General features: G+C 39.1%; 1 protein-coding gene and 1 long non-coding RNA gene across 3 annotated transcripts in view; one reads left to right on the top strand and one right to left on the bottom strand.

Annotated features, from left to right (window-relative positions):
- Positions 1-1,775: 1,775 nt before the first annotated feature.
- LOC138753358 (uncharacterized) lies at positions 1,776-21,709 on the bottom strand. 2 transcript variants are annotated; one of them, XR_011351121.1, is made up of 3 exons: positions 21,649-21,709; positions 14,249-14,422; positions 1,776-2,034 (listed from the first exon to the last, which is right to left on the bottom strand). It is a non-coding gene; the product is annotated as an uncharacterized lncRNA (long non-coding RNA). The 2 variants fall into 2 exon arrangements; XR_011351120.1 differs by lacking the exon at positions 21,649-21,709 and adding an exon at positions 20,558-20,696.
- The window catches only part of LOC138753357 (rho-related GTP-binding protein RhoJ-like), a 57,577-nt gene continuing 52,901 nt past the window's right edge, over positions 20,609-25,284 (top strand). Inside the window, exon 1 of the mRNA XM_069916254.1 lies at positions 20,609-21,111. Coding sequence (XP_069772355.1) covers positions 20,898-21,111 — 214 coding nt within the window. The 5' untranslated portion in view covers positions 20,609-20,897. The remainder of the gene's footprint in view (positions 21,112-25,284) is intronic.

Below are 25,284 nucleotides of genomic sequence, written 5' to 3'. Positions count from 1 at the left end.
GTTCTTGGACATTCAAATTACTAAACTAGGCTGTGATGCAACCAGCCAGTATACTTTCAATAGTGCACCTGAAGAGGTTTGATAGAGCATACAGCAAATAGAACATTATAGCACACTACAGGCCCTCTGGCCCACAATGAGGTGCTAACCTTAATTTTTAAACCTACTCAACAAGATAAACTTTCCTACCTCACATCCATAACTCTCTATTTTTCTTGCATCCATGTGCCTGTCTCTTCTTCTTCTTTGGCTTGGCTTCGCGGATGAAGATTTATGGAGGGGTAATGTCCACGTCTGCTGCAGGCTCATTGGTGACTGACAAGTCCGATGCGGGACAGGCAGGCACGGTTGCAGCGGTTGCAAGGGAAAATTGGTAGGTTTGGGTTGGGTGTTGGGTTTTTCCTCCTTTGTCTTTTGTCAGTGAGGTGGGCTCTGCGGTCTTCTTCAAAGGAGGTTGCTGCCCACCAAACTGTGAGGCGCCAAGATGCACGGTTGGAGGCGATATCAGCCCACTGGCGGTGGTCAATGTGGCAGGCACCAAGAGATTTCTATTGTACCAGTCTCCTGGTATCTACATTGTGATATTGACGACATACACCTGAGCTAGCCTTGCTGCCAACAAACTCTTTCAGAACTATTGTAGCATTGACTTTGTAAAGAATAAATTTTATCCAATCACAACCACAGAAATGGAATTTCTTATCAGTGTTTCAAACAATATTCTTATTGTCCAAAAATATGTTTTCCAATGCCACATTAAGGTTTTACTTTGTCCATTTGGCTCCAGACCTCTGTATAATTTTGATCTAAATGTAGCTCAAAGAGCTATATCCAGATTAGAGATGCAGGCGATTGTTCTTGGCCTCAAGGAAGCTTTTAACCAAATCTGGCATCAACGAGCCCTGGTGAAATATATTGATAAACACTCCACTTGTTCAAGTCAAATAAGAATCTGCAGATGCTGGGGTCCAGTGCAGTGCCTATAGGTGCTGAATAAACTCCGTAGGTCTCGCAGCATCCAGAGACCAAAAGCCAGCTGACGTTTTGGGGTTGAGCCATTTTTCAGGCAAATACCTGAATAAAAAGATGGGGTGGGCGGTGGGGGGGGGGGAGGTGGGAAGAGAGAGAGCTGGGGGGGGAGAGGAGAGCAGGCTAGCAGGTAATGGAGTCATACTATATACAAACAAAAGCAGTTGTGGTTGTTAGAGGTCAATTATCCCTGCATTGGGTCAACACTGAAGGAGATTCTCAGAACAGCCTCCAATGCTTAACTATCTTCAGCTACTTCACCTTTAAGATTAACAGTGACCAGCCATAATGTAATTGGTGGAAGACTATTAGGGCAATACCCTTGTTTACATGCTCATGTTCAAATGCAGTAACTATTATTTTAGCATAGGCTTAAAACTTGTCATTTTGAAATGAGGATCAATCTTACAGAATCCATACAGTGAGTAAGTTCGAGATGCAAATGTTTCTACACTGTTCTTTCTCCTATCTCTTGAAACGTGGCTCTTGTAATGGCTCCTACAGCATTGAGGTGTATTAAAATTTACTCATTTCATTGTTTTATTTACGAGCAAAAAATAAACATGTTCTGCAATGGATATTCTTAAATGAGCTGTATTTTAATCATTGCTATATAGGTAGATAAACTGACATCATGTATAAAGTATAATTTTTAAAAGTGAATTGAGTGCAAAGCATAAAGCAATACATAGCTTAATAAATATTTTGTTCCATTTTAATAATGGTATTAAAAAGCCTTAGTATAATGTGAAGGTGCTGCAGAGCAGACAAGAAAATGATTTATTGTGATTTCCAGTAAATGAGGGAGAACACATAATAGCTATTGTGTTATTATTGACAAAAAAATGATGCATTTATGAACATAAGAACATGCATAAAATAAATCATATACTTAACCATGAACTCCATTATAAATCGTTGTCGAATGGTTTAGATTATTTCCACATTATTTGAATAAAACTGCCACAGAGTTTGTGTATGTTCCGGTCCCTGAGGATTATAGTGCTAAAGAAAAGAGATACCAGTCATTTTAGACAACAATTACTCATGTGGAACAGGAACTTAATTATATTAAGCAAGGAAGAATAATATAGTAATTTTAACTTCTTTGACTTCTATTACAGGGTTCTGTGTTGTGTATTGGCCTATGTGTTGTGTGGTTAAAAAGTGACAGTTTGCCTTCGAGAGCCAAGGTGAAGGTGGACTGCTGAGAGAGTGGGAGACAGACTGAGCATGTGCAGAAAATGATCTTAACATTTCTGGACTTGGATGATAAACCACCACTGCGGGGTACTGTGGAGTGGAAGAAGGCCCAGAGCATGAGTCATGGTTTGGAGGACAGTTTAGAATGTTGGGATTTCAAAAAGGATGAACATTCCGAAGGCAGCTGGAAGGATCTGGACCAAGCCAATGGTTCCTCTCTCTGCAGCAACACAAGACAACTTTGAATTTTGTGCTCTCTCTCTCTCAAAGATCTTTTGGCTTCAGTTTACCAAATGAACTGAATTTTGTTTATGATCTTTGCTTCAGTTTAGATCAAAGTTTTGTGAGTCTTGTGTGTTTTGTGTTTGTTTTATGAATAAGTTTTTCTGTGGGATGGTTGAAAGTGTAGCTTAGACTTTAATTACATATGTTATATTTAGGCTGGGGAATTTATTAGTTTTACACTGTTATAGAAATTTGCATAGTAACCAGTGGGCATTGTTATAAAAGGTTAGAGTTAAAGTTCGAAGGTGAATTTTTTTGTTAATAAAGTAATTGTTCATCTTTTCCCCTGTGTGATATGCCTTCTTTGTGGTTGCTGGTTTGATCTTGTAACATAATTTGGGGATTCATCCAGGATCAAACCAATTTTGAAGCTTTAGGAGTGATTGACTTGTGCTTAGTTATCATTCGTCTGAGTTTGACTCAACCTCCAGCATGAAATTAAAAATAAACGGTGAGTGTATAAATCACCAAAAGAAAAACCAGCAATTATGAATATTGACCAGTTCATGGTTAATTTAAAAATGGCTAAAAAGTCAGAACTGATGGTTATAGTTGGCAAGTTAAAACTTCCTACAGTAAGAACTGGGATGAAACAAAAAGGAAATTGCCCAAAAGATTGTTATGCGTCATGTAGGAAAGGGGGTATTTGAAGAAGCTGCATTAGAACAGTTTCCATAGGAGAAAACTTCAGAGGAAGTAAAGTTGGCTTTGAGAAAACTAGAGTTAGAGGGAAAAAGAGAGGCAGAAAGGAAAGCCGAACAGGAAGCAGTAAGGCAGGCAGAAATGGAGGAAAGGACAGCCACAAGGGAAGAGAGAGCAGCCACAAGGGAAGAGAGAGAGAAAGAATGGAAGCATGAGCTAGAACTAGCTAAATTAAAGCTGACCCTAACGCAAGGAGAGAGAGGTCCAAAACCCATGTGCTGGTCAGGAGGAGAGGTTTCTGGTCAGTAGAGAAGTGAGGTTAGTTCCTCCATTTGAGGAAGCTGAAATAGACCAGTATTTCCAGCATTTTGAGAAAGTAGCTGTAAATTAAAATGGTCACCAGACCAGTGGTCACTCCTGCAACAAAGTGTTCTTAAAGGGAAAGCCTAACAGGTGTACTCATGTCTCACTGTACAACAAGCAGCTGATTATGAATTTGTAAAGCAGGCTATACTCCGATCTTATAAACTAGTCCCAGAGGCTTACAGACAAAAGTTCAGGAGTTTTAAAAAAGCAGCAACCAAAGTTTACCTGGATTTTGCTTATAGGAAGGTTGTGTTTTGATCGGTAGTGTGCCGCAATGAATGTAGAAAATCACTTTGATTTATTTAGGGAAATCATTCTGATTGAGGAGATTAAAAATTGTGTTCCTGACGATATTCAAGTGTACTTGGCAGAGAAAAATATAAAAACTTGGCAAGAATTGGCTAAATTTGCAGAGGAATATGCTTTAACCCATAAGCCTAAATGGACACCAGGGAAAACCTTTCAAAGGAATACTGCTGATAATCTAAGTAGAGTAGAAATAAAATCTAGAAGTGAGGTTAAAGGAAGAGAGGAAGAGAAATGGATGAATGAAAAATTTTGGAGTGTTATTTCCCACTATTGTAAGAAGCCAGGGCACATAGTAGCAAATTGTCCTGCACTGAAAAGCAAGAAAGAGAAAGGGGTGGTACCAGCTGTCTGTGTTCAGAGTGAGAAAGTTAGGGATATTTTTAAATCATTCATGACTGAAGGTTTCATTTTGGTTAAAGAAGGGTCCAATCAAGTACCAGTTAAAATCCTGCGGGATACTGGAGCAGTCCAACCACTTGTATTAAGTAATGTTTGAATTTTGGTGAGGAGACCAATACTGGAGATGTGAATTTAATTAAAGGCATTAGTGGTGAAGCAGAGCCTATACCTTTGCATAGAATAGTGATGAAATCAGATTTAGTTAATGTCCTGGTTACAATAGGGATAAGATCAAGTCTGCCGGTGGATGGAGTTTCTCTTTTGTTAGGAAATTATTTAGCAGAGGGTAAAGTCATACCTGCGGTGAAACTCACAAGTAAGCCATTGATTTATGAGTCCAAAAAGGTTTTGGATGTGCCATTACTAGAGCTATGACTAGAAAAAAGGTAGAGGTAGAGAAAGTCTGTGATTATCCTATAATGGAGGCAAGCATTGAGGACAAACCTAAGGATCCAGCTTTGCTGTTGTCAAGAGAAGAATTAATAGCCAGACAAAAGCATGATCCTGAACTTGCTGGGATAAGAGATAAGATTTCTGTCTAACCAGGAAATTGAAACTGTGCCAGTAGGTTACTTTGTTCAAGATGGAATATTGATGAGAAAGTGGAGACCACAAGTAATACTTGTCAGTGAAAACTGGGCAGTAGTAAGGCAAGTTGTAATTCCCAAAACTTACAGGAATGAAATATTAAAGTTGGCTCATAGTACACCTTTAGGAAGTCATCTTGGAGTAAAGAAACAGTAAAAAAGATAAGGAAAGAGTTTTATTTGCTGAAATTAAGAAAGGTTGTTGTGAACTTTTGTAGAACCTGTCACACTTGTCAACTGGTGGGCAAGCCTAATCATGGACCACCAGTGGCACCTTTACAACCCATGCCTGCTTTCAGGGAGCCCTTATCAAAAGTGATAGTGGATTGTGTTGGCCCATTGCCAAAAACCAAAGCGGGAAATGAATATTTGTTAACACTCATGTGCACAGCTTCAAGGTTTTCAAAGGCTATTCTGCTGAGAAACATTAAAGCGAAGACGATTGTGAAGGCTATGGTAAAAATTTTCACACTGTTTGCCCTACCAAGGGAAATTCAATTGGACTAAGGGAGTAATTTTGAGTCTGGAATATTTCAACAGGTGGTGTATGAATTGGGAGCCCATCAAATTGTGTCATCTGCCTATCATCCTGAAAGTCAAGAGGCCTTGGAAATGTTCTATTTAACTGTGAAAAATATGATGAGGGCTTATTGCATGGAAAATAAAAAGGATTGGGATGAAGGAATCCATTTGTTATTGTTTGCGGTTAGAGAGGCAACTCAGGAGTCTCTTGGCTTTAGTCCATTTGAGTTGGTGTTTGGTCATGAAGTCAGGGGTCCATTACTATTGTTGAAGGAAAAGTGGATACATAATGATATACAATGAAATCTGTTGGATTATGTTTTCAAATTTAAAAACAGATTACATCAGGCTTGTGAGATGGCAAAGAAAAATTTAAAAACTGCTCAGGGAAAAATGAAAATTTGGGATGATCCAAAAGCAAAAATTAGGGACATTAAACCTGGTGACAAAGTATTCGTTTTGTTTCCAATGCAGTCAAACACTTTGAGATCTCCACTTTCAGGACCATATAAGGTGAAATCAAAAATTAACCAGGTCACCTATGTCATTGAAACACCTGATCATCGAAGAGAGACACAGGTCTGTCACATGAACGTGCTTAAACCTTACTTTCAGAAAATGACTGAGGAGGAGACTAGAATTCCAACCAAGGTGCTAGTTATAGAGGAAAGTAAGGAGGAGATAAGTTTCGTGGAAGGTCATGGAGCACAGAAAGTGATAAGCCCCAGGCTGGAAAATTCTATAGTTTTGCAAAACTTAGACAGCAAGTTAATGCATTTGATTAAATCAGAAAGGGAAGTAATGAAGACATTACTTATGAAATTTAAGGATATATTCCCAGATGTTCCAAGAAGAACTACTGTGGCTTGTCATGATGTGGAGGTCAGTGATGCTAAGCCTATTAAGCAGCATGCTTACTGAGTTAATCAGGAAAAGAGCAGATTGTTGGATCAAGAGGTGGATTATATGCTCAAAAATTACATCATCCAAAAATCAAGTTCAAATTGGAGTTCACCCTGTATTCTGGTGCCTAAGCCAGATGGCTCAATTATGTTTTGTACAGATTATCGAAAGGTAAACATGGTGACAAAGACTGATGCATTCCCTATTCCCAGAATAGATTATTGTATAGATGAGGTGGGGAATGCTAAGTTTCTTACAAAGATTGATCTCTTAAAAGGATATTGGTGTGTTCCTTTGACAGAGAAAGGCAGGGAGATTTCTGCATTTGTTACACCTTCAGGATTGTATGAGTATAATGTTATGCCTCTCAGGAAGAAATATGCTCCTGGCACATTTCAGAGAATGATTAATGCAGTAATTCAGGGTTTAGAGCATACAGGAGCCTATATTGATGATTTAGTAATTAGTACAGATACATGGGAGGAGCACGTGCTTGAATTAGAGCAGTTATTTCAGAGACTGGTGGAAGCACACCTCACAGTGAATTTGCACAAGAGTGAGTTTAGACATGCCACTGTAATTTATTTGGTAGGACAGGGACAGGTGGCACCAGTTGGAGCGAAAGTATTGGCTATCACTGTGTTCCCTATCTCTGGTAATAAGAAAGCTCTTCGGAGATTTCTAGGTATGATTGGCTACTATTGTAGATTTTATACAAAAAACTTTGCAGAAATTGCACTCCCATTAACAAAACTACTCAGAAAGAAAGAAAATTTTATCTAGTCAGATGCATGCCAGGAATTGTTTCTGAAGTTAAAAGCCATTTTATGCCATCAGCCTTTACTTTTGTCCCCTAACTTTGAAAAGCTATTCTTTTTAGCCATGGATGCCAGTGACAAATTGGTTGGTGCTGTACTGTTACAGAAGAAGGATGGTGATGGAGTAGAACATCCTATTTTGAACTTCTCACAAAAGTTTAACGACCATCAACTAAATTACTCAACCATTGAGAAGGAGTTATAAGTGCTTGTTTTAGCATTGTAACATTTTGATGTGTATATTTGTACTGCTCAGAAAAACCATTAATAATATGTACTGATCATAATCCATTAGTTTCTCTGTCTAAAATGAAAAATAAGAACAGACGGTTATTAAATTGGAGCTTACTATTACAAGAGTATGATTTAATTATTACACACATAAAGGGGACAGATAATGTAATAGCAGATTGTTTGTTGAGATGTTAATATGGGTAGATATTAAAAAAATGGAATGTTTATTTTATTTTACTGATGTAATACTTCCATTAATTGTTAAAAATTTGTTCTTGTGGACCAATTTCTTTTAGCAGGGGAGGTGTTACAGAGTTCTGGTTGTGTATTGGCCTATGTGTTGTGTGGGTTTATGTTAAAAAGTGACAGTTTGCCTTCGAGAGCCAAGGTGAAGGTGGACTGCTGAGAGAGTGGGAGACGGACTGAGCATTTGCAGAAAATGAAAACAACTTCTGGACTTGGACTATAAACCACCTCTGGGTGGTGCTGTGGAGTGGAAGAAGGCCCAGAGCATGAGTCATGGTCTGGAGGACAGTTTAGAATGTTGGGATTTCAAAAAGGATGAACATTCCGAAGAAGGCAGCCAGAAGAATCCAGACCAAGCCAGTTGTTCCTCTCTCTGCAATCAACACAAGACAACTTCGAATTTTGTGCTCTCTCTCTCTCTCTCTCTCTCTCTCTCTCTCTCTTTCTCTCAAAGATCTTTTGGCTTCAGTTTACCAAACAAACTGAATTTTGTTTATGATCTTTGCTTCAGTTTAGATTGAAGTTTTGTGAGTCTTGTGTGTTTTGTGTTTAAGTTTTTCTGTGGGCTGGTTGGACGTGTAGCTTAGACTTTGATCACATATATTATATTTAGGCTGGGGAATTTATTAGTTTTACACTGTTATTGAGATTTGCATAGTAGCCAGTGGGCATTGTTATAAAAGGGGAGAGTTTTAATGTGAATTTTTTTGTTAATAAAGTAATTGTTCATTTTTACCCCTGTGTGATCTGCCTTCTTTGTGGTTGCTGGTTTGATCTTGCAACACTTCTAACCATTTTACAATGTTGCGAGTTCCTACCAATGTATGATTATGCTTTGTGGCGAGTACTACTGCTAAATTTAGTTTATGATGGCATTGAAACTATTTTATTGGTCTCTGTTTTTAAACCATCTGATGGTTCAAGGTATGGAGTGACTTCATCTTGCACATTGTATATTTTAATCGCAAATATCTTTGATTACATAGAAAATTTCAAAACAGAAGCAGCTGTATGTCACCCAAGCTCTTCAGCCTGCATCAGCATTCAGCATAATCACTGAATCTTATCCTAGGTCTAATATCCCTTTTGCTGGATTCCCCTGATGTCCTTTCTGGCTAGAGAATTCCAGATTGCAGATTCTGGTTTTTTTTCCCAATATTTTTATTTACATTGAAATTCACATAAAAAAAAAAACAGAGTACATAAGAATAAATTTTAAAAGTCAGAAAATAACATTCAGAATGCACTGCATCAAAATTTCATCCACATACCCCAGATTCTTAATCAAATAGTTTATATTAAGGTAATATTTTATGATTTTAAAAAAAATCTAATCCTGCTACCAAAACCGAAGCTGTTTGCAAAGAAAAGAGGGGGAAAAAAATCTCTGTCACAGTAATAAATTACTTTATTAGCCAACACCTCTGCATTAATATCATATCAAAGATTTTGAAAGTAATTCAAAAGAGATATCACACATTCCAAGATCTCCTTAGAAGGAGAGTATATAATATTTAATAAATGCCATACTGGGAAAATTGGAATACTGATTTTTATTAAGACCAGTCTGGTCATCAGATATAATAAGCTGCAAAATATTTTCAAGTCTACGAGCCAAAACTTTGGATAAAAATTTGTTATCAAGAAGTGCAATTGACTGGGTTTTTATTTTTAAGAATAAGCGAGATGGAAGTTTTATAAAAAGACTGTGGCAGTTTGCCCAACTTAAAAGAATCAGAATAAAATAGGGCATAGGTGATGTGTAAGTAATAAGGAAAGAGCTTTGTAACATTTTCTAGAAAAACCATCCAGACCTGGTGCCTTCCCAGAATGTAATGAATGAAAAGCCTCAGCAGTTTCCTGATATGAAATAGGTTGATCCAATTACCTTTGATTAGCAGCAGAAAGCCCAGGAAAATTAAATTTGTCTAAAAAAAATTATTCATTACAATATTATGAGAGTCAGAACTATAAAGTTCAGAATAAAATTCCTTAAATACATCATTTATTTCTAAATCATAATTTTTTATATCACCATTAGCTTTGTGAATTTCTTTAATTGGCCATTTGGCTACTAAAGCTTGATTAGCCTGTAGTGGCGCACAACTCTGATGTGACGAACCAGCCCCGCTTGTTGCGCATGGTCACCAGGGCAGTTGTGACAAAAAAGATGGCAATGCGTACCCATCTCTTCTGCTCCAGGACGGAAGTTGGTGTGCGTGCTTGTGTCAGTGTGAAACAAGCAGCAGGGAGTATGCATGGTCTGACTGCCAGCCTGATAAGTGAGCACGCAAAGTTTGAATAAAAACGCTGCTGTGACACTCAAGCTAACAGCCTGGGTATCCAGTCTGTTCCATTGCTCTCACACAGCTCACTACAAGCCAATCATTTACCTATTTTATCTCAACGAATACAGAATTGACTTTTACATTTGAAAAGTTAACTTTCAATTGGATACATTAGAAGAAGATATATTTAGTTTTAATTTTGACACAGAGTTTATATAAAACAGGGTCTGGAGCCAGAACATACTTTTGATCTAATTGTTTCAGTTGGTAAGCTAAATAATGTTTCTCTTTATTAGCCTTTTTCTTAATACTTGCAGTATAAGAAATAATTTTCCCCCAAATAAAGGTCACATCCCAGGGGATAAGATTGGAAATCTCTTCCACTGTATTTTTTTTAAGTAATTTTTTCCTCCAAGAACTTTTTAAAAATCTCTATCAGATAATAAGGGAGACCAGGGAACTTTAAAGGTAAGAACACAGGAGCATGGTCAGAAATTGCTGTATATTTATATTCACAAGATTGAATTAATGGAATCATTTGATTGTAAGTAAAAAAAAAAAATTAATCAATTCGCAAATATGTGTGATGAACGTGAGAAAAGAAAAACAAATATTCCTGTCTTCTGGATGAAAAAAAGCCCAACATCAATAATAGTGCATTTTAGTAAAAAAAAACCAGATTGAATAAATAAAGCTGATTTATTAAAAGTGCCTGGTTTAGAAGACAAATGGTTCAAAGCCAGATCTAACCAGCAGTTAAAGTCTCCTCCCATCACTAATGAATAAAGGCTCAGATCAGGCAGGGATGAAAAAAAAGTTTTTAAAAATCCAGGGTTATCCACTGTCAGGGCACAAACACTAGCAAACACAATCTATTTATTATATAATTTCCATGTCACTATAATGAATTGACCATTTGTATCTGCCACAACATTATATTGAGCAAGGGATTGTATAATCAATAAAAACTGACACCCCTCTGGACTTAGCCTGAAACATAGAATGAAAATGTAACCCAGTCCATCGTCTAATAAGATGTGTATTGTCAATATTGCGACAATGCGTTTCTTGTGAAAATATAATTGGGTCCTTAAAATATTTTAATGAAAGGAAAAACCTTATTTCATTTCACAGGATGGTTCAATCCTTTAATATTAAAAAATAAGTAAGTTAATAATTTGATCCATTTTAACTTTTTTTTAATTAAGAGACTGGCAATTAAGTGGCTTCTTCCAATTATAATGAACAGGCATTGGAAACAAGATAACTGAAAACAGACCTGTCTTTTCAGAGCCAAAACTGCTGCCAAGGTAAAGATAACCCTCCCTCTCCTCTTCTTCCAAAGCCAGAAAGCCATTGGACAGATGACAAGCTACTACCTAAATTGCCCATCCCCAAAAATTCCTGCTGGCAAAGCACCAATATTATAATAAAACATTGAATGTTATCCAGACAAGACAAAACACAGTTACTGCAGTTAATGCCAAGGACAGAAATAGAGATAAACATGTTTTCGCAATATTAATAATGCACATTAATTGTTATTAACAAGGGAAAACCCTTAAAATAGAGAATACATAGATATTAAAATATATTAAAATATTAATTAAAATAGTTAAATCCAAATCAAAAATCTTAACATTTTAATAAGCTAAATAACTGAAAAAAATAAAGATGTCAAAAAAATGAACTATAATCAAAATGTATAAACACTTAAGGCATTAACTCATTAAGACGTTATTCTGTTAGTTAAACGCTAAAAGATTCAAGAAGTGAAACAACAACATAGAATTAGAGAAAGTTACTCAGATGGAAAGATAATAGATGGGAAATTTTCTTCCAAAAATTTCTGGACTTCTTCGATGGAACAGAACAGATCTGAAGGCTTGCTGGGAAAAGCAGAGATGGCTTAACACCTTGACTGTAGAATTTTGCCATAATCTTCTTATATTTAACATGTTCATTCATAACCTTGGGTGAATAATCCTTGAAAATCTGAATTTTCTCACCTTTGTAGTCAATCATTCCTCTGTGATGCAATTCACGTACTAAAAACTCCTTAGTCTGAAATTCATGAAAACACAGTATAACTGATCTAGGTTTCTGACCAGGAGCTAGTTTAGGAGATAGTGATCTGTGTGCACAATCTGTCACAGTGAGAGTTGGTAGGACTTTAGTTCCAAACAATTCTGACAGCAAACCTGCAAAGAATGTCAAAGGTTTTCCACGCTCAGTTGATTCTTCCAAGCGCATCCTTCATAAGTTATTTCTTCTGCTTTTGTTTTCAAGGTGAATAATCTTCTGCATCAATTTTTCATTAGTCTTTGATAGCTTTTTACATAGCTCTTGCATATCGTCCACTCTTCCATCCAAAACAGTCACAATTGCTTCATTATCTTGAATACATTTATCATGTTCTTCTAAGGTTTCTTGAAAATAATCCAATTTTGCATCCATTTGAATTCTTTTCTGAATTGTTGTAATTCATCAGAGGATTGTTTTCCATGTCGTTGAAACAATTCCAGAACAGATTCCAAAGACGCAGGAAGATCATCTCCTTTTTTAGTTCCTTCAGCACTCCATCTTGGCATGTTAAAGACAGTTACAGTCATTGATCCAAATAAATCCAGTAAGCAAGGTAAAGTTTAAGAATAAGGGCTTAAAGGTTGGAAATAGTAAGGTAAGTTGGAGTAACTTCAAAAAGATGCTACTCCATCAACAACTAGCAGGAAGTCCATGAATTCAGATCCTCTGATAAAAGAAATTACACTCTTTTTAGTTCAAAATGCCCCAGTTCGAGACTCTCCTGTTGAAGGAAATTGCCTCCCAATACTCAGATAATCAAATTCTATAAGAGTCTTCTGCAATCTTTCCAATATACAAATAATTATCTAAGGAATGTTATGTAGGAATAGATGTTAATATCTCTTATTGCACTCCTGAGACTTGCTGCCTAGGCTCTGCGGGGTAACCAAGTGAGTGGTGGCATCTTCTGGGTTATCCTTCCTCAGTTCTTTGCTGGTAGGCCCACAACACCTCCAGAGGGTTTAGCAGTGAATCCCAGCATCCTGGGCTCACCCCCTAGATGTCCTTCACTTGTTTGGGTGGCCAGGTGGAATCCTTTCTCCTCATCCAGACCCACTAATGACCTTTTTCAACAGTTCTGGGGAGACCTTTGACTGCTTGTCAATATATTCTAATTGTAAAGCAACAAACTCCAGTTTTTGGAATTTTTAGATCAAAAACATAAAATGTTGTAAAATTCAGCTAGTTAGACAGCATTTGTGGAGAGAAAACAGGATTCTAATGTTTGAAATCTTTCTCTGCACAAATGCCCTGCTGAATATTTTCATTATTTTTTATTTTTATATCTAATTGTATGTAAGCCATTAAAAGTCTTTAACTGGAAGTTCAAGGCATTAATTATATAGTTACGTATATTCACAGTTATAGTTAGAATAAAATGATTAAATTTTAAAATAGAAAACACTCAAAACACAATTGATTTAAAAATTAAAAAAACAATGAATCCAGACCTTTCAATAGATGTTTCCAAACAACTAAGAAAGTGAAAGGAATCTTTTCATCTAAAGAAGTTAGAAGTGCAGATCTGCAGAGACCAGGGACTGGAGACAAAGTACATGTCTGTGGGGTCCAACTGCCCAGTCCAACTCTGAACAGGTTTTAAATGGCCATTAAAGGAACTGACAGTGGTTTTATTTAAAATTATGAGACTGCGGGGGCAAGATGGCAGCACCTATGATTGGCAGCAGCCACAAAGGGTTGTGTACTCTAGGGAAGCAGAGGACTGGTGCAGGGCACTGGTAAACAGGGAGACCATGCCCCCCACCCCCCCATTTGAGAAGGAAAAGCAGAGGAGATGGCCCACGGGAGGAACCATGGTGGTGGGCGAGTGAGGGGCTCGGTGGCTAAGGAACACACAGGCAGCAGGGTATTGGCGACTTGAAGCTGGGCTGTTGGTGACTCAGGATGAAGAACCCATGCAGGCTGTGGACTGCTGAACGCTGAAGGGGTGCCAGATATCGATACTGGGATGCAAGAGGGTGCCGAGGGCACTGAAGGGTTCCTCATCATGTTGGAGATTCAGATCTGGAGCTTGGGTTGCTGATGGTCTGGACTGGAGACTGTGTGGCTGCGGAGACTGTGGGAGTGCTGGAGGTGAATGCACAGACTCGGTGTCACGGGGGGGGGGGGGGGGGTAGTGTCTTTTGCTTCTCTTTTTTTGATGGTGTGGTGCCTGGTAATTTCTGACAAAAGGCAATTTCATGTGATATTGCACTGTTTTTATTACATTACAATGTAGTGAAAACAAATATTGAGTCTTGAAAAATATTGCTAAGAAAACCACATAATAGTTATCAATTCATACAGCAAAGAAACAGGTAGCACAGCTCACCCCATCCATGCTGACCATTGAGTGCTCATGAATACTGGCTGCATTTCCCAGCACTACTTCTGCAGAATTGAAGATAACGTGCTTCCACTCCAGTTTTGTGGATCCATAGGCGAGTGATGAGCCTAATGTGGGGACTACAGATGCTTCCACGGATGAAATTTCTTCCACAGGTGTCTGATGGGTGAACAAGTAGCAACTCTGAGAAACGAGAGTATTCCTAACTCTGTAATGCTTCCCATACATGGGCAAAATGTTTTCATTGCTTCGCAATTTTCTTTCTATACCAAATATTCCCAGGAATCAGAGATGAAATTGTGTTTTTCTCCCCCAAGGAGGTTTTGAGCACATCCTTGAGTTGTTTTCTCCTCTGTGAGTTTGCTAATCTCTTTCAGTGATTGAACTCAGAATAGATGGTAGTAAATCTGAGCTATTCATCCTTGATTTTTAATAACAAAACAACCTGGATCACTTTTCTATAAACAACTATAAGTATGTATTTAAAAGTTATGCACATATATTCACTATGCTTTTAATTTCCCAGTGTGCTGTTTGCAAGTGTAAAATTGCAATATATTTCTCCAGAAAAAGGGCCATTTCCCTTAAGTGTTCATTAAATGTATTTTAGAGCTATTGAAACCAAGCCACTTGAGCTTGGGAGACATGATTTTCCTTTCCAGTAGTCTATTAAATTACTGCCAACTGCAAGGTAATGTGTTTTAACAATATGCCTACAAATTGACATTGAGACAAACAATTTTGAAATTGAATTGATATTACCTTTCTCCATCTTGGGAATGAATATTCCTCTTGCATTTTAACAGGTATATTTTTAAAAATTCTTAATAGGTGATTTCACAGCCTTGCTTTCCCTCCCCTTGAAAGAAATAGCTTTTCATCTCTTGGTAATAAATAAACTCAGAATGCTAAATGTATGATCCGTGAGAGCAAGGATTTATTTTTATAAATAATTTTGTGTGGCACCTTTGATGGAGGTCTGCGAAAGTCAATCTCCGCCAATTGTGGAAGAGTTGCATCAGAGTGATTCCAAAAATAAACAGGCCAATCAGCTCACCTTGTCCATACTTCAATCCATACTAAAAACCCATTTACCAGCACCTCCACCCACTGCCTTGTATAGAGTGGTGCTTCAAGTGCTCATCTAATTAAACATTGTGAAGATGCCTGCCTCCACCATCTTTTTCGGCTGCACATCCCAGAATTCAATTAAGCTCTTGCTCAATTCCCCTCATAATTCTCCTTCCTGTTGCCTTAAGCATTATGGCCTCTGCGACAAGGACTGGTAAGTAGAAAAATTTCCCAATCCATGCTCTTCAAAATTTTCTACACCTCAATCTCATCCCCTTTCAGCTTCCTCCACTTCAGTGAAAACAAACTCTGCCTATCTAATCTCTCCTCAGAGTTGAAAAGCTCCAAACCCTAGGAATTCTGGGGAATCTCAACTGCACCCAATCTAGTGGAGTCACATCCTTCAATTAGTGCAGCATTAAGTCATTCAATTATTTTGCAATAAATTCCCAGCAAAATTCAGTCAAATGAAAAAGAAACATGCCTCCTAATGATATAAAGTTCTGTGCCATTGTGGGTTTGTTATTGAACAATTAATCCAGTGATTTTGTTAAATGATACAGAACCTTGGATTTAAATTTCACCATTGCAGTAAAATTTGGAAAACTTAGAAAACACAGTATATTGTGTTCAGTTCTGGTCACCTCAACATAGGAAGAATGTGGAAGCTATGAAGAGGGTGCAGAGGAGATTTACCAGGATGTTGCCTGGATTGGAAAATGTCTTATGAGGCAAGGTTAGCAGAGCTGGGACTATTTTCTTTGGAGTGAAGGAAGATGAAAAGAGACTTAAAAGAGGTCTGCCAGATTCTGAGAGGCATAGATAAGGTAGGCAGCCTGCACCTTTTCCCTTGGGTGGGGGTAGCAAACACCAGAGGGCATCTGTACAAAGTGAAGGGAGGAAAGTTTAAAGGAGACATCAGGGGTAAGTTTTTTTTATACAGAGTTGTAGGTGACCGGAAACACTGAAGGCATTTAAGTGTCTCTTAGACAGGCACATGGTTGAAAAACAAAATAGAGGGTTATGAGGTAAGAAAGGTTTAGTCTTTCTATTTGGTAGGGATACATAGGTTAGTAATAACATTGAGGGGCCGAAGGGCCTGTAACATACTGTAATGTTCTATGTTGGCTAATGGATTTTTGTTTAAAGGAAATGTGAAATTCCTATCTGGCCTATCCATTTTGTAATTCCATGTTCATTCTCCTCTGAAATAAACTAGTAATAGGCTCAGGGCTGAAACTTTGTTTCCTTTTACTTATCTTGGATGCAGCCTGACCTGCTGAATCTTTCCAGTATATTTGTGTATTTACAATTGACCCCAGCATCAGCAAATTTTTTTTCTTTAACTGGATGAGTAAATCACCCAGTTCAAGAGTAATTATGGATAGTCATCCTGTGATTGTGGCATTGAAAAAAAAAGTATCTACTTGATTGTGTGACCAAGAGGAACCCAATGGACACTTTATTAAATTAGAACACTTGGGTCAGGATGAGTTTATAACTCATCTTGCCACAAATTTTGACATATACTCATACTTACTGTTACGGGTTATATTATATTTCATATTATATATAAATATGTTTTAAAGGAGATAGATTGTGGGGGGTTTAGTGTAGGTCACTTAAAACACAAACACTTCACAAAATAGAGTCAGCGTGGGCCTTTGCAAAGATGATAAAACTATTTTGGAAATGCTTTGCTAAGGAACTTCAAAAGCAGGTGCAAATGAAACAGTCCACACTCAGAGGCTGATAAGAGACTGGGTCTGGAGCCCTGGAAGAAGGTCAGGCTTTCAAGAGAGAGAGAGAGAGAGAGAGAGAGAGAGAGAGAGAGAGAGATTTCTGTAGTGGCTTTTGGAAGCTGCAGCATGTCAAGCTGGCAACTGGTTGAAGATCCCATTTTGGAAGACGGGAGGTAAGTTCTGAGTTCAGCCTGGTGAAAAGTCCTTGTAGTCCTAACAAGAGGAAATGGCTAGCTAAAGTGTTTCACTTGAAATAAGGGAAACAAGAGGAACTCTGTGGTGACCTGAAATAAGAGGTTATCATTTGGAAAACCCCGATGGGACAAGTTTCTTTGACAAGACACTGAAGTGACTGATGGAAGTAAATCAGTTTATGTGTGTACAATGAGCAATGAATCTCCCTCTGAAACCAACAAGAACCTTCCTGAGCAGTAACCAATTACCTTTAAGCACCAAAGCTTGGTGAAAATTCATAAATATAAAATTCTGTGCACAGTATAAGAATTATCTGATACCGGTGAACTTGGAGAAGTGAGATTGGGCTGTGAATCAAAGAACTTTCCTGAACTTATACATATTACATACACATGCACTTAGAATTAAAAGGGAGTTAACAGTAATAAGTTAAAGTTTGATCATGTTTTTATGTTGAAAGAAAATTAAAAATTACTTTTGTTTACGTAACTATTTGTCTTGGTGAATTTCTGTTGCTGCTCTGTCTTGGGGTGCACTGGGCTGTAACAGTACATTCAGACATACAGCATGGTAACAGACCATTTTGGCTCATGAGTCCATGCTGTCCAATTTACACCCAATTAACCTACACCCCCAGTACACTTCAAATGGTGGGAGGAAACTGGAGCCCCTGGGGAAAACACACACAGACATGGGGAGAATGTACTGTTTATGGGAGATAAATTGTGAAAGGTTTGATAGAGTAAGTTACATACAAACACTTTAAAACAGATCTTATTTGAAATACTGGCACTCTACTAATGCTAGACATATCAGCTGCACAGCTTTTGCAAGAGCTTTGGAGAGTGCCCAAGAGACTTGTTGTTTACAAAAGGCAACAGATGAAAGATCTTGTTGGAGTCACAGATTGTCTGGAGAAGTTCTAAGAGGGTCATGTGATTTTGCAAGCAGAGAGAGTCAAACAGGCTTTCTCTCAGAGAGAGAGAGAGAGAGAGAGAGACAAAGATCTCTTCTAGAATGTTACAGCCAGTAACAGCAGCTGGGACTGGAACAGGACAAGCTGGTAATCTTATGGAAAGCCCCATTTGGAAGACAAGTTTGTAAGAGCTTTGTTCAGCCTGGTCAAAGCCCTTGTGATTCATGCAAGAGGTGAGGACTGGCTGTCTAATGTTTTACTTGGAATAAAAGAAACAAAAAGACACTCTGTGATGACCTGACAGAAAGAGGTTATCATCTGGAGAACCCTGAAGGGGGCAGCAAGACACTGCAGTGGCTGGGTGTCATTGTACAACAAATCTTTCTCTGAAAATTGGTAAGAACCTTTTTGAGTGGTAACCATTTACCTTTCAAGCACCATGAAACATGAGAGTCAGAGATGTGCCAATGAAAGTCAAAGAAGCCATTATTAGTGGAAAATGAGAATAAATCAGTAAAAGATATCAACCAAACTTTAGGATTAACAAAATCAACAGTTTAGATAGAACATCATTAAGAAGAAAGAGCGTACTGGTGAGCTCAGTAATTGTAAAGGGACGGGTATTCCAAGGAAGACCTCCACTTTTGATGACAGAAGAATTCTCATCAAAATGAAGAAAAATCCCAAATGTATGTCCGACAGATCAGAGACAATCTCCAGGAGGCAGGTGCAGATATGTCCATGACTACTGTCCGCAGAAGACTTCATGAAAAGAAATACAGAGGCTACACTGCAAGATGCAAACCATTAGTTGGCCACAGAAAGGGCGGCCAGATTACAATTTGCCAAGAAATATTTAAAAGAGCCTGCAGAATGCTGGGAAAAGTTATTCTGGACAAATGAGAAGAAAGGACGGCCAGATTACAATTTGCCAAGAAATATTTAAAAGGGCCTGCAGAATTCTGGGCAAAGTTATTCTGGACAAATGAGAAGAAAGGACGGCCAGATTACAATTTGCCAAGAAATATTTAAAAGAGCCTGCAGAATTTGGGAAAAGTTATTCTGGACAGATGAGACCAAGATTAACCTGTATCAGAGAGATGGCAAGAGCATAATGTGGAGGCATCAGTGAACTGCCCAAGGTCCAAAGCAGACCACCTTTGCCATGGTTGGCAGTGTAGCCTCTGTATTTCTGTTCATAAAGTCTTCAATGGACACCTACCTCCTGAATTGTTGAATTACAAATTGAGAACTATGGAGCACAGGGGCAAAGGAAGGAAAAAGCTGTCTTTGTTCCCAGACATAATGGACGACACTGTTAAATCTAAACAACTTCAATGATCCCAACCTCAAAAGAATGAAATATTTAATTTCACGCTTTTTCCTGTTTCTTTTTAGAAGCTTTGTTTTCGTCTGCAAAAGCTGGGTGGTGGGCAGATGGAGGGGTAATCAATTAATTCCATCTTTTGGGGTTAAACTCGTAATATAAATATTTACACATCGAGGAAAGTTCCATTGCCATTGAATATGTGGTATCACAGGAAACATCAGTCCGGAAAACAGACCGCGGACAAAGGCAAGGTGGTGAGGGGTTTTTTTTTGTTGCAGAGGAACAAATCAAATCCAGTAATTTATCCTTCAGATCAGGGAGAGGAGTGGATGAGAGATGGCGACTAATTCTTACCGTTGAACAAAGAATTTATTTTTCACGCACGTGTGAGATAGAGAGCGAGTTTCACTCTGATCGCCTTAAACGAATCTAAAATAGAAATATACACTTGCCGATTTGGTTAAAAAAAAGTTTGCAGTTTGTTTTAGCGAATGACTTCAACTATCTGAACGCTGGCGAAAGAGATCTGCAAATAAAGAGGCCAAATAAGAAGTGTGTGTCATGTACTAAAGTAGCAATGTATGAAGGTTCTATTGATAATTAATATTTCAAAATGTATCAACGCCGAAACACTGCACGTTCGCCTCTGCAGTTGTCGCCGCTCGCGAACAAAAGTTCACATTGTATATTTTTCCAATGACACTATGTTGATATTTGGAGGCTCTGACATTCACAAGAGTATCCTGGTGTCCCCGTTGTAACAAGGACATGAACAGCAAGATGAACAAAAGTAGGTATAACTTTTTCCCATTCCAATTCCCAGGTTAGAAACTACCCTTCCCGACCGACTCAGAGTAAAATGTTGCATTTGCTCAAACTCCGCCCATCACCTTATAAAGTCTATTAAAGAATGATCTGGCTTTACGGTCTTTCCAAACTCGAGACTTCATCTGCTCGCTCCCCCCCCCCCCCCCCCCCCCTTCCCCTCTCTCTTCCCGATCAGATTACAGCCAGGACCAACTTGAAATCATGTAACGAACCCCGGATTCCGGCGAGAAAGTCCGAATTGAGGACGCGACCAAGGTTCGGGGTTGAAATGAGGCTGGGTTGAATGCTGCGTTTGCATTTTGCTTTAGACGATAGGAGGAGAAAACATTGCAAGGAAACAGACGCTCTTGGGATTTACTAAAGCTCCTGGCGCAGTTCCGTGACACACACAGAGCTCCCATTGTATTAGCCTGCTGCTTTGCACATCTCCTAATTTGGATTTACCGGGAAACTCATTTCCTGAGACTGGAAAGGGAGCGCGAGTTGGGGAGAGGCGGCGGATCGGAGGGAGGGAGCACTGGGCAGGGAGAATAATCGCCGGCGCCGAGGACGATGCCCGGGGCTGGCAAGGAGCCCCAGCGGTCGCCGCCGCCGCCCCTCCACCACCACCACCACCACCACCACCAGCACCAGCAGCAGCACAGGGGCATGCTGAAGTGCGTGGTGGTCGGGGACGGAGCGGTGGGCAAGACCTGCCTGCTCATGAGTTACGCCAACGACGCCTTCCCCGAGGAGTATGTCCCCACCGTCTTCGACCACTATGCAGGTGAAGAGGGCAGAGGGGGGGGGGGGGGGGTGGGGGGAGGGAGGCGGCCAGGACCAGAGACCCAGGCTGTAGGGGTGACCGGAGACTGCTTGTGTAAGGGCCTGGCCTGCTGTCTGAGCCGGGGCCTCTCCAACCTTATCCCCTTCCCTGGTCGGTCTGCTCGGTTGGGTCCAGGGAGTTGCTGGGGGGGGGGGGGAGAGAGAGAGAGCTCACCGGGCGCGCAGCGAGGTGCCGTGGAGCGGCTGCACTGGATCGACCCCCCCCCCCCCCCCCCCTGTAAATAAAAGGAGTTAAAGAATCCGAGGGTGCAATGAAGCCCAATGGTAGTTGCCGCAGCGAGGAGGAAGACGAGCCCTCCTGAAACTTGCTGGTGTGGCTCGGGAGTTGCAAACTGTCCCAGCCACTGACTGAGCCCTCGTCCCTCCTCGGCCGGGTGGCAAGTTCTGCCCGTGTAGCCATGCGCTGTGGAACTGCACATCGAGTTGGCCCGGCCGGGGATCTTCCTCCTTCATTTATGTACTATTATTTGAAACTTACCCTGTCCGTTTTTGCTGCGACGTCTTACGCTCTGAAGCGCCAATTCAAGGTACTAAATGCATCCCTTTAAAACTGCTAATGCAGCCAGCGGCTCGTGTTTAATTTACAAAAGTCCTTGCGTCTTTTAGTAAGATCATTCACGTCTGATCTTTTCACTCCACTAAATGCAATGTGTCTGATAAATGCTTCTGGTGAAGAATTGGAAATTTAAAACTTGATCAGTGCAAAGTATTTTCATTTTTTAAAGTTGCAGTATAGTTTTTCCACCTCTAAAAGCAAGTCATTGACATCTATTGCCTCAATAATGTATACTAGTGACCATGGCTGACAATGCCCTTATGTGGGCTTTATTTTATTCAATTACTTTCCCGTTTCCACCTGTCCAAAACCAAATTTGAACCTTATTTTTGCAAACCTACTGAGCATTTCCAGCTTTTTCCTTTTTAATATAACCACTTACAGCACAGAACAGGCCAGTTCGGCCCTACTAGTCCATGCCGTAACAAATCCCCACCCTCCTAGTCCCACTGACCAGTACCCGGTCCATACCCCTCCAGTCCTCTCCTATCCATGTAACTATCTAGTCTTTCCTTATATGTAACCAATGATCCCGCCTCGACCACGTCTGTCGGAAGCTCATTCCACATCCCTACCACCCTTTGCGTAAAGAAATTTCCCCTCATGTTCCCCTTATAATTTTCCCCCTTCAATCTTAAACCATGCCCTCTAGTTTGAATCTCCCCACTCTTAATTTAAAAAGCCTATCCACGTTTACTCTGTCTGTCCCTTTTAAAATGTTAAACACCTCTATCAAGTCCCCTCTCAATCTTCTACGCTCCAGAGAAAAAAAGCCCTAGTCTGCACAACCTTTCCCTGTAACTCAGACCCTGAAATCCTGTCAACATTCTCGTGAACCTTCTCTGCACTCTCTCTATTTTGTTTATATCTTTCCTATAATTTGGTGACCAAAACTGTACACAGTACTCCAAATTTGGCCTCACCAATGCCTTGTACAATTTCATCATAACCTCAAGCCTCCTATGGAAATAATTAGTACCATTGTCATAATTTCCCGATTAGTTTATTCTCAGAGAATGCTTTCTATTATCTTGCCAAATATGACATCAGTCCTACCATTAGTAATGAATAATCCTTAATAAGATTGATACATGGGGGCTACTTGGATACATCCTTGGCACTGTTCTTCCGTTCAAGTTTCACACCAAATGTTGGAGCAGGTAATCTTGGCTGGTGCACACTGCCAAGGAAGGACTAAACTGTTCGAGATGTATCTTCGTAAATAGACAAGATGGAGAGGACGACCCTTGACTTCATTGGTCAGAGCACTGAATACAGGAGTTGAGATGTACAAGATGTTGGTGAGTTCTCACTTAAGGTGTGTACTGTTCTGGAAGCATGTCAATTGGCTTGAAAGGGTGCAGAAAAGATGTTATCAAGATGAGACAACTTGTATTATAAGGAGAGCCTAGTCAGATTGTGGCTTTTTTTCTTCTGGTGCATAGGAGGCTGATAGGTGATTTTAAAGTCATGAGGGTCACAGATAAGGTTAATGATGATGATTTTTTTCCCCAAGGTAAGAAGTCTAAAACTAGAGGGCGTTGGTCTAAGGTGAGCCAGGAAGGATTTAAAACGGATCTGAGAGGCGAGTTTTTTTTTTCCACACAAGGTATCTGGAGCAATCTGTCAGAGGAAGCCATTAAGGCAGGTACAATTACGACATTCGGATAAGAAAGGTTAGGTAAATGAGACTAGCTCAGGTAGACAACTTTGCTGACATGAACAAATCAGGCTGAAGGGTCTGTTTCTGTGCTGTATGATCTATGACCTTATTTCAGTGGGTGTTTGTAAATGGATGTAAAAATCTTGACGCTCTTTGAAGCGGAGCAGAGGAGTTCTGCAATTCTCAGTCAATGTTGTTACAGGAATTAATTGTTGGGTCATTAACTCATTAGAACTTTGCTTTTCAACAAATCGACATGCATTTATTTACACTTTTAAAAAATGTTTAATCATCTCTGGGCAGGGATTTATTCCATTTTTATATCTTCCTGGATAGGTGGAGTAATTTGGTGAGATCTTAAGAAATAATACCAGCGATATTAATTCAACAAATTAGTTTCTAAAATTTAATAGTTTTCCAAAACCATGAGGAGCTCATGACTTTTTTGAACATGTGAAAGGAGAATAAGTCAGTAGTTTGCTCATTGTAGATTTGCATGACTCTGAGCACTAATCTTGCCACAAAGATCTACCTTCACTCACTAAGTTCTCAAATCCTTGACAATTTACTGATTGTCATTTTTCAGTGCCTTTTAATTAAAATAAATTTTTGGAACTTTTCCTTACAATGACATTTTAACTCGTATGTATCTATCTTTTTCTGCTAAACTTTCTCCTCGTGGCATGTTGAATTATTTGCCAGAATGCTTTAGTAATGAATTTGTGTTCAAATGATAATTCTTCAAACATGGACCTTAACCATGAGTTTCACTGGGTGTTTGAGAGTAAAATATAAATTCACTTCAACTTCTGACTTTGTGGTTACATGTGAAATGGTAGTATAAAGCACAATCCCCAAGCTAAATAACTCTGCTCATGGTACAACACTTTTAGCCTTTCTCCTATACAAATACTGTATCTACTTTGAGAGAGAGCAAGAGATACAGGATGTGCAGATCAACATTTGGGTTCAGAGCCAAATACAACAAGCTTTTGTTCTTGAAATTACATCATACTCTATAGGGTGGAGTAACCACTGTTGAGGTTTCTGATTTGACCTTGTTGATTTAATTTTTAACTAGAATCAGCCATAGATCTTAAATGGTAAATAATAGCATGGATTTCTTTTCAGCAGTAGAAATGGATAAGTTTAGTTATCACAGTCTACGCATAAAGGTTAAGGCACGAGATATTTTGGATAGTGCAAAATAAAATGCACTGTTGCCATGCATCAGTTGTTACTCAAATCTTTAATGTTGTAAAGTGTTCCTTGGAATACATTAGAGAGCATTTAAGTACATAGGAGAACACTGGTGGAAATGTTTTTGGTGACGGGAGTGTAATTGTAGTTACCTCCTGGTGACTTTCCACTTTATAATATGAAAGGGATGGAATTGATTGATATATTACAGACATAATTTCAGGTCAGAGTCTATGTGCCTGTTAATGCAGGACTTTTGTTCTGAGCTGTCCTGTGCATTAGAATGTGTATCTGTTTTAGGGCAGCCATTCTTGACCTTTTTTTTTGGCTATGGCCCCCTTAAGACTCTGCTCAAAGTTTCCCTGTGAAACAGTCAAGTTTAGTTGGGTTTTTTTTTCGTACTTCTCTCTTACCGACTGCATAAAAACATAAAATATAGTTTATGATTTCAGTCCTGTACTCCCCTTAAATGTGCTGTGACCCTGTTGAGAATGGCTCCTTTAGAGTACTAAGGTCTCCTGGTTACAAGGTGTAAAGTGCAGGGCCCTTGTGAATATAGCGTGTAAATTCAAGGGAGTCAAGATTTGGTGCTCATTAAAACTTGACAGATGTTGCAGGTAAAACTTGTGGGAGATAAATGGCTTTTTAATTTTTTTTTCCCCTTTGGGCTGCAAACATTAGTTATTCATTTCTTT

This window comes from Narcine bancroftii, chromosome 2, assembly GCF_036971445.1.
Source record: "Narcine bancroftii isolate sNarBan1 chromosome 2, sNarBan1.hap1, whole genome shotgun sequence".
NCBI classification, from domain to species: Eukaryota; Metazoa; Chordata; class Chondrichthyes; order Torpediniformes; family Narcinidae; genus Narcine; species Narcine bancroftii.
Note: the sequence above shows the minus strand (reverse complement) of the source record. Positions and strands in the feature narration are given on the sequence as shown.